The sequence below is a fragment of the Rhamphochromis sp. 'chilingali' genome (genome assembly GCF_963969265.1).
Source record: "Rhamphochromis sp. 'chilingali' genome assembly, chromosome: 3".
Classification (NCBI taxonomy): domain Eukaryota; kingdom Metazoa; phylum Chordata; class Actinopteri; order Cichliformes; family Cichlidae; genus Rhamphochromis; species Rhamphochromis sp. 'chilingali'.
Window position 1 is genome coordinate 44033903 of NC_137931.1, and position 10345 is coordinate 44044247.

Genomic DNA, 10345 nt, shown 5'->3' on the forward strand with positions numbered 1-10345 from the left:
GATTCAAACATGCTCTGGATGCTGTTTTAAATATCAGTAAGTTAAAGTTTTTGTTTAATATGTTGTTAATACTATGCACACGTGGTGTGGTGGTTAGCACTGTTGCGCTGATCCTGAGTTAAATTCCACCATCAGGCCGGGATCTTTCTTTGTAGAGTTTGCATGGTCTGTCCGTGTTCATGTGTGGGTACTGCGACATGCAGTTAGTGGGGATCGGTTAAATGGAAACTCTAAATTGCCCATAGTTGTGAATGTGAGTGCAAATAGTTGCCCTAAGATAGGTGGGATAGGCCCCAGCCCTCCCCCAAGGGACCCTAAAAGGATAAGCAGAAGATATATGTGTGTGTGTGTGTGTGTGTGTGTGTGTGTGTGTGTGTGTGTGTGTGTGTGTGTGTGTGTGTGTGTGTGTGTGTTAATAATGTCTTTTTAAAGGCTTTGTACTTCATATGTTTTTAGCTTACTACCGACTCAGTGGATTTAAATATATTATCTCCCCCTGCTGGTTGCTGGTATTGTATTTTTATACACATTAGAGGCAGCCTCAAAGACGTCCTTGGAACCTTTGTGTTAACATATGGAAAAATCACAGTTTGTTTTTATTATTTTAATCAGAATCAGAACACTTATTAATCCCTGAGGAAATTATATGGTTACAAGATAATAACAGTAACAGACTTAACTAAATTAAATAATATATTACAAACTTTACAAAACTCCAATGAAAGTGTCCTTCCATGTTCAGGAACCACACTCAACAGCGTTTCTGCACAGCCACTATACATTAGTTACCTTTTGATCTGGATTTTGCATTGAATTCTTTTCTAGCCACTTAGATGCTCTGAGGTTATGCAGTCTTTTATCGTTTTTTTTTAGTAAGGTAATTAGATATAAGGCATTCAGTGAGTGCACAATTGCCAGTAATAAGTTGGACTCACTATTGATGGATGTTGGGCATGAGTGCTCTGCCAGGGCTACCCTTTGTCCCCTTTGTTTTTGATTCATAATTTTTCTGGACAGAATTTCTCGGTGCAGACTTAAGGGTTCCACCCAGGTGGCCTCAGAATTTCATCTCTGCTTTTTGTGGTTGGTGTGGCCCTGTTGGTTTCATCCAGCTTGGGCTGGAGAAGTTCACATCCAATTGTTAAACAATGAGAATGAGCATCAAAGTCTGAGGCCATGGTCCTTAGCAGCAGTAGTCACATCGACATACCACACTGTATGAGTGTACTTTTTTCTCTCTCTTTTTTCTTCAGACTCTAAACAGCTTCTCTACCATCTTCTGACAAAGTCAGTTACTTTCTCAATTATGTGTTGAAGAAATAAAATAAATAAAATGAAATCTTATTGCAGTATACCTCAAAAGAAATCAACTTCTTTGTTTTTTTTTCTCCAGGGAAAGAAACTTACCAAAGTAAGGTCAGTGTTGAAATGAGGCGTTTGTCCTGAGCTACTCCACCCTTTCACACAGTCTTTGCTGTACATTTAAATAATTTTACAAAATGTTCAGTGAGTTGTTTTGTCTTCACCAGAGCACCTAAAAATGCAAATCTATCAACTGTGAAGAATATTGCAATTTTTACACATTTTTTTTAAAAATATCACTCAGCTAAGGTTGTTGTCTGTTGTCAACTCAACCTGTGAGTTACAGACTGATGAACACTATGAGCTGATTGAGTAAGACGACACAAACGTTTTGAACAGGAAATGTTTTTAAAGCCTTCTGTGGAATGACGAAATACTGGACAGTATTGGAGGGGTGGGGGGAATTCAACTGATATCCTCCAGGTTTCCTGGATGATACAAGAGAAGAACATAAAAGCAGCAAATCCAGTGCATAACACTCAGAATACTTTCATCCCTACATATGAGGCTGAAACCCACAGAGTCAAACATCTACTGTAGGCTATCAGGCATACCATTTGACATGGTGAGTGGGGTATCAATTTAAATATTGTTCTTTTTAGGGCAGATTTCAGTAAAAATCAATTCAGCTTTAATTTAATGAACTTTTTTTTTATATGATGTTTACAGAATTCCTGCTTTGGACTAATTCAGACCCATGGATATAAGAGCTCGTGGATCAACTTCGCCTTTATTTGCTTAAGTATGTATATTTAATGCAACCACACCTTTAGTTAATTAAAAAGCTTTACAAATAATTTCTAAAAAATCCATCCTTTTTTTTAAACTACATTTGCATCTAATAAATATTGCTGTTCTCTATCCTTAGTGCTGTGCATGTGGACTAGTGTAGAGTGCTGGTCTTATTTCTATTCAAACAACACAATGACATGGGAAAATGCACGAAGCTGGTGCCAGGAGCACTACACAGACATGGTGGCCATCCAGAACCAGGAAGAGATCGAGCATCTTAACAACTGGCTGCCCAAGAAAAAAGGCTACTACTGGATTGGAATCCGTAAGATCAATAATGTCTGGACCTGGGTAGGAACCAACAAGCCTCTGACAGAGGAAGCAACCAACTGGGCAGAAGGAGAACCGAACAACAGCAAGAGTGACAAAAATGCAAAGATCAGTGAGGACTGTGTGGAGATGTATATTAAAAGAGATAAAGAACCAAGCAAGTGGAATGACGAGAGTTGTACAAAATCAAAGACTGCTCTGTGCTACACAGGTTAGCAAAAGTTTGGGACTAACATACTAGAGCAGCTTGTTTTAGCTGCTTCATGTTTGATATTCTTGTTCATATTTTCAATGATCTAAAAGCTTGCAATTATTTATTTGACATGTTCTTGTAGTATAATCAGTGTTGGTCAAGTTACTTGAAAAAGTAATTAGTAACTTATTAATGATTAAGTCTCCAAAAAAGTAATCCCGTTACTTTACTGGTTACTTATTTTCAAAAGTAATTAGTTACTTAGTTACTTTTGAAAAACATGATACACAACCTGAATAGGTAATACAACAATAGACCTTTCAGCCCAATTCTATTGTTTATGCATAATCCATCATATAAAATGTAATCAAATGGAAAGGCTCTTTTTAAAATTTGTTTTATTAGTTTTAATCTTTTAACTTTCTGCACATTGCATCAAGCAAAAAGTTATTTATATGCAAACATGTTTGACTTGAAGAAATTTGTTTAACATTTAAACCCATTTTCTGCACATTCCAGCACATAAAATAAAATATTTTTTTGTGTTTACACTCAGTCTTTGAAATAGATGCAAGTAAAACACAGCAAAAAATAAATAAAATCAAAGACTCAGCAGTTACTGCGTTACTGCTCATCTCTGCATATAATTAAGAAGACTTATGAAAGCATGTTTGCTTTCTGCAGCGGCTTGTAAGATTGACTCCTGTTTGCATGGAGAGTGTGTTGAAACCATCAACAGCCACAAATGTGATTGCTTTGAAGGGTTTTTTGGAGACAAGTGTGACCAAGGTATGAAAAAAAATGACCGCCTAGATTAAATCATATTTTAAGTCATGTAAAGGATTTAATATCTAATTGTGTGTTTTATTTGTTTTCAGCTGTGCAGTGTAACAAAAGCGAAGTTATTGCCCCAGAAAAAGGATCCCAAAATTGCTCTCACAAGTATGGTAGTTTCACCTATGAATCCTTGTGTCAGTATTCCTGTGAGGAAGGATACAAGCTGAGTGTGCAGAAATCTCTAAGGTGTACTTCCTCAGGGAAATGGTCAGAAAAGCCACCTTTGTGTGAATGTGAGTTGGAAATCTGCAGTAACAAGATAAATGAAGAGATGAGACATTACCCAGTAGCTACTGAAATTCTGAGATGCTATATTTTATTGATTGTTATGATTTTCTACACAGTGATGGAGTCGTGGACTGATGTTTTTTCTCCTGTTGTCTACAGTGATTCAGTGTGAGAAGATGTCAGAGCCGACACATGGATCCATGAAATGCTCCGATCCTCTGGGCTCATTCAGCTATCAGTCCACCTGTACTTTTACCTGTGATGAAGGTTATGTACTGTCTGGATCTCCATCTCTGCAATGTGAAGCATCAGCAAATTGGAATGGATCCCAGCCATACTGTGTTGGTACGGCCACATGTTTTTACCTTTCATCGTTGTGTAGTTTTTGTTATTTGGGGGATGATTTGCATGATGATTAAAATAAAAGCTTTAATTTAACTCCTTCTGTTGCCTCTCTCTTTTGTAGCTGTTCAGTGCCCTGCGCTGCAAAACTTGACAAATGGCTTTGTCAGCTGTGGAGAAGATGCTGATATGAGGTTCAGCTACAAAAACACCTGCAGCTTCAGTTGTGACCAAGGTTACCATTTAGTGGGAGCCAGTAGAGTGACCTGCACATCAGGAGGTACATGGAATCAGCAGATTCCTCACTGTGAAGGTAAGAGGAACACGAAAAGTATAACCCACCATCTTCTATATCATGAGGACACGTTCAATAAAATACACGTTTCTGTGTCAGCCATCCTTTGCCAGAATCCAGAGAGAGAAGCTCCCCTCATCATGCAGTGCAGTGAATCTGAGACTGAACTGCGACCAAACTCCACCTGCAGCTTCAGCTGTGAAGAAGGTTTTGAACTGCAGGGAGCAAACACCATCAAGTGTTCTGAGGACGGACAGTGGAATGAAAACATACCTACATGCAAAGGTCTGAAAGACTAATTATATCAATATTTACTACAAACAGTGTTTACCCATTGTAGCACTTTTATTTTAAGTCTCTTTAACTATGATATATTTTATTGATCTCCTTCTGTTTCCCTTTTGTAGCAAAAGGATGTCCTGCTCCAGAGGTCCCAACAAATGGTCAGATAAGCTGCAGCCCTTCTCTGTCTTCATTTCTTAGTCATGACACACCCCATCCACTTGGCATGGTTTGTCATTTTACATGTGATGAAGGACATGAGCTGCAAGGTGCACACAGCATGGAGTGTACACATCCAGGCCAATGGACCTCCAGATCACCAACCTGCACAGGTACATGTGAACCCATTTTACCTGGATTACTTGTTGTTCACAACTTCATTTGCATGTTCAGAATCTTACGAGCACAGGTGAGATCACTTTTTTAATATGCAATATCCTCCTGTCCTTTACAACAGCTGTTACATGTTTGTTGCTTGAGGCTCCTGAAAACGGTCACATCAGTTGTTCCAGTACTGAGTCAGTTTACAACTCTCAGTGCTCCTTCACCTGTGACCAAGGCTACTCATTAGAAGGACCTGAGCTGCTGACATGTGGTCATCATGGCAACTGGACTGCAGAGAAACCCACCTGTCAAGGTAAACGAACAAATGTGAATCAAATAGAACAAGAACTTTAAATGCATGTAGCCGCTAAGACTGGTGGACCTAAATCTTCACCACCACCTCTTTATACATACAAGCGACAAGGGGAGTGAGCGGGTCAGCGCTCAGGGCACAGAAACTAAGCTGGCTTCAAACACCATTTACTTTCCATAAAAAAAACACAGCCAGAGTCACAAATACAAGATAAAATTCCCCGTATACAATAAAAATAGTGTTGCAACCCGCTAAAAACCCTGCCGGCAGAAATAACTATACAATATTAAAACAAGGCTAAATGAATGTTTTCCATATGCTAAAATTACCCTCCCATAGTCCCATAATCCCACAGTCCAGCCACACATGGGCGAGTGGTCCTTATATGAAAGAGACAGGAGAGGAACTTCTCTTCCGGGATGGGGAAACTCGTCAGCAACAGACCAGGGAGGGGGCTCCTATCGCAGACCTGTCTCCTCCTGACAGCGCGTCGCCGCACAGTCCCGCCCCACTCCACACCTGAACACGGCCTCCCTCGTCTCACCGTCAGATGCAGGCAGAAGGGCATCCCTGCCCTGTTGTGCATTGCAGCCATCGCCACCCACTGTTGCCGTTCCTGCATTGGGAGTGGATCGCCGAACGACTCGCGGCACCCCACAGTCAGGCAGCAGTTCCTTCCACACACGTGCGGGCTTGCACGCGCTCCTTTTTCTCCTGCCCACCTTTCGTGCGTCACTCTCTCTTCTTTTGTCTCTGTGCTCACCATCCCCTTTAACAGGTCAACCTGGCGGCTGATAGGCCACCTTGGGGAACGCCCCCACCTAACAGGTGCCTACAATTGTCTGTTTAGTCCACAGTGGGTTAAAGGAACATGGTATAACGTTAACACAAATATAAACATGAGGATAAAACCATGCAGTATAAATATCAATAAACAAACATGCAATATAAATATCCCAATAAAATCATGCAAATAAAATCAACACTATGTACCAATACACAGATTGAAGCTATTGCAGTTTCACAGTGTATTAGATGGAAGAGTTGTACAAGGAGATGGCCACAGGCAGGAATGATTTCCTGTGTCGTTCAGTGGTAGTCTTTGGTAATCTCAGTCTCTCACTAAATGTGCTCCGGTGACTAGCCAGCACGTCATGGAGTGGGTGGAAGGTATTATTCAGCATTGTCCTTATCTTGGACAACATCCGCCTCTCAGACACCACCCTAAGGGAGTCCAGCTCCATCCCCACAACATTACTGGCCTTGCAGATCAGTTTTTTTAGTATGTTGGCTTCTGCGACCCTCAACCTGCTGCCCCAGCATGCAACAGCATAGAGGATGGCACTGGCCACAACAGTCTCATAGAAAGTTCTAAACATTGTCCGACAGATGTTGAAAGACCTCCGACCCCCCAGAAAATAGAGACAACTCTGGCCCTTCCTGTGAAGTGTAGTGGTGTTTTAACCTAGTCCAGTTTATTGTCTAAGTGTACTCCAAGGTATTAATCGTTCTCCACAATGTCCACATTATATAGAAAATGGGTGGGTTATAAAGAGGGAGCAATACAAACATTATGAAATATGACTAATGTGAACATTTTGAAGTAAAAAGTGTGTAAGTGTGCATGTCACACAGCGGAAATTTGTGTTTTTATGTTTTATCACCCTTTTTGCACACGCTCAGTAAAATACCAAAGTAAAATAGCAAATAAAATAACAAATGACAAAGTTTACAGGTTAGTCAAATGTCAGTTATATATATTCCACCCCTGTAATATTCTTCATATTTATAATTCAGTGATTGTATTTATTAATGCTATTTCTTAAATTTGTAAACTCTGTAACATATTGTATTATTTAAATAGTTTAGTCTGTTACTGTTACTGTCTTGGAGCAACTGTAACCCACGTAATTTCCTTAGGGATTATTAAAGTAGTCTGATCCTGATATATCATGAGGACACGTTCAATAAAATACACATGTTTCTGTGCCAGCCATCCTTTGCCAGAATCCAGAGAGAGAAGCTCCCCTCATCATGCAGTGCAGTGAATCTGAGACTGAACTGCGACCAAACTCCACCTGCAGCTTCAGCTGTGAAGAAGGTTTTGAACTGCAGGGAGCAAACACCATCAAGTGTTCTGAGGACGGACAGTGGAATGAAAACATACCTACATGCAAAGGTCTGAAAGACTAATTATATCAATATTTACTACAAACAGTGTTACTCCAGTTTTTTTCTTGGATTGATTATGTCATGACATATTAGTAATATTTTACTCTTTTGTTTCCCTTTTGTAGCAAAAGGATGTCCTGCTCCAGAGGTCCCAACAAATGGTCAGATAAGCTGCAGCCCTTCTCTGTCTTCATTTCTTAGTCATGACACACCCCATCCACTTGGCATGGTTTGTCATTTTACATGTGATGAAGGACATGAGCTGCAAGGTGCACACAGCATGGAGTGTACACATCCAGGCCAATGGACCTCCAGATCACCAACCTGCACAGGTACATGTGAACCCATTTTACCTGGATTACTTGTTGTTCAAAACGTCATTTGCATGTTCAGAATCTTACGAGCACAGGTGAGATCACTTTTTCAATATGCAATATCTTCCTTTCTTTTACAACAGCTGTTACATGTTTGTTGCTTGAGGCTCCTGAAAACGGTCACATCAGTTGCTCCAGCACTGAGTCAGTTTACAACTCTCAGTGCTCCTTCACCTGTGACCAAGGCTACTCATTAGAAGGACCTGAGCTGCTGACATGTGGTCATCATGGCAACTGGACTGCAGAGAAACCCACCTGTCAAGGTAAATGAGCAACAACAGATCAAATGGTACACAAAATGTAAATGTGCACACTTACAAATCTCTGTTCAAAAGTTCACATTATTCACGTTTTACAATGTTTCCACAGCTCCTGCTCCAGTAGCTGCAATTACTGTTGGTGTGGCAACAGGGGCTACTGCGTTGTTATCTGGTGTGTTTATGGCTTTGTGGCTCTTGAAAAAAATGAAGAAGAAAGCTGACGCATATGAGCTGAGCAGGTAAGAGAAGGATTCACCTCTTTGTTTCCTTCATCTTTCTTTTGAAGTTTGTTGTGTTCTCTGCTGTGTTTCTGAATATGTTGACTTTGAAAAAACTGAAGACCAAATCAGTTATGTATGAACTCAGCAGGTTAGGTTTCACCTCTTTTCAAAACTGTTTTTTAAGTTTGTTGAATTTAGTTGCTTATATTCTTCTCTCTTTTATTACAGCAACTCTGACATAGAGGCTCCTCTACAGAGCTACAAAAAGCAGTGACAGCCTGATGTAGAAGACATTTCTGTTCTTTGTAGACAACTACAGACAGTATATATTTCAAAACAGCAATGTGAAAATATGAATCATATATACTAATTTAAAAGGAGTATAAAATAAGTAAACCCAGTGTCACAAGAAGTGAGCGGATGTGACATTTGCAGATTATATTATAGGCTTGATCATATTTGGCTGAATTTTTCAAACAAAATGTGCTGACATATATTTCCTCCAAAAGGGAGTTTTAAATTGAACATATTGTTCTACAACTTAATGCAAATGCTGGGAAGGTGGCATTATCCATGTTTTTGTAAATATTATATAGCATCGTGTGAATCTTGTGTGTATAACGTTGTGTTTTGTTAAGTTACCATTACACTTTAAAACTGATATGTTATATTTTCAGTCCTAGATGGTTGGAAATGTTGTGGTATACATGAAAAACTAAGAAGAATTCATTTAAAAAAAATCATCCAGAGAACATTTTGTTACATATTTTATTTTTTAATTCCTTGTTCAGCATATTGCTAATTAAAAATGAATTGGACACTTATCCTTATCTTTGGTGGGTTTTAATGCCAACACTAGCAAAATGTGTGGCTGCTGGGGAAAGATTAGGACAATAATAAGTTGGAACTCTGTCACATCTTCCACTTAATTATTACATTAACAGCTGTTCTGAATGTTTCCAGGTAGTTGTTGGCTGAGACAACTCAGTTCTAAACATATTATTACTCTATCAAAACAATGAACTGAACCCAGGCCAGGCAGTGGTGCCAGATCCACAGTCATGGCGGTGATCCAAAACTAAAAGAATTACTACCTAGTCTCCATCCTACCACAGAAATATTGTTTCTTGTATTTCTTGACTGTATTCATCAGAAACCCCACGAATAAAAGTTGAACTTAGACTGGAAATAACAACACATTGGCAGGTTATGTTGTGTGGCAGGTAGGATGTAGGACCCAAATACAGGACTCACAGACACGAAAGGATGAACTCAAAAAGGAAGCTTTGTTGCGCTGTAGCAAACACATACTAGAAACAAAATTCAAAAGCAGAAAACTAGAAACTATGGACAAGGAACATAAACACTAGGAAACTAGAAACTGGGACGCTAGAAACTAGGTGCAAGGAAACACAAAGCACATGGAAGTGGTACAACACAAGAAAAGGGAATGGAAAACACAGGGCTTAAATATACAAGGGAGTAATGAGAGAATGGGAAACAGGAGGGAACCACAGCTGGGACTAATAAGACATAATGAGACAAGGGGAAGCACTGACATAGGACACAGACTTTCAAAGTAAAACAGGAAACACGAGAAAATCACAAAGACGCAGACCCTGAGACCAAAATCCTCGGACTAAAAATATAACACAAGCAGAACCAAAACCCATGAATAACAATAATCAAAGAATTGAACTAAAACACACACAAAACACTGGGCCACAGACCCGGTACCGTGACACACATGGACCAACCGGTGTCGGGGTCATTACTCAAAAAACAGTAATGAATTATATATTATTTGTTTCTCTTCTGAAAAGTAATTCAGTGCATTACTTAATTACATAATTCATATGGACTTGATCTGGCTATTGCTCAAAGCATCCTAAAGTCATGCACTCTTCGATGATTTTTACTTTAGATAGATAAATAGTCTGATATAAGCCATTTCATTTGTGCGCAAATGTTGCCAAAGTTTGTTTTGTGTGCCAATTATTTGTAGTCAACATCAGTGGGTGTTGGATTCAGCCAAAGCAGCTCTTTTTGTTACCAATTCTGTTCATAATTTTCATGGACA

At 39.5% G+C, this 10345-nt stretch overlaps 1 protein-coding gene across 1 annotated transcript; it reads left to right on the top strand.

Moving 5' to 3' along the window:
* Positions 1-1864: 1864 nt before the first annotated feature.
* On the top strand, positions 1865-8539 carry LOC308393732 (E-selectin-like; the record flags this gene model as incomplete). Its single annotated transcript, XM_080877687.1, has 15 exons — positions 1865-1927; positions 2032-2104; positions 2231-2635; positions 3302-3406; positions 3496-3687; positions 3842-4027; positions 4149-4337; positions 4419-4604; positions 4727-4933; positions 5059-5238; positions 7232-7417; positions 7536-7742; positions 7868-8047; positions 8154-8283; positions 8494-8539. 15 exons carry the CDS (start codon positions 1865-1867, stop codon positions 8537-8539), a joined length of 2535 nt encoding a protein of 844 aa, XP_080733813.1.
* Between the last annotated feature and the right edge of the window lie 1806 nt (positions 8540-10345).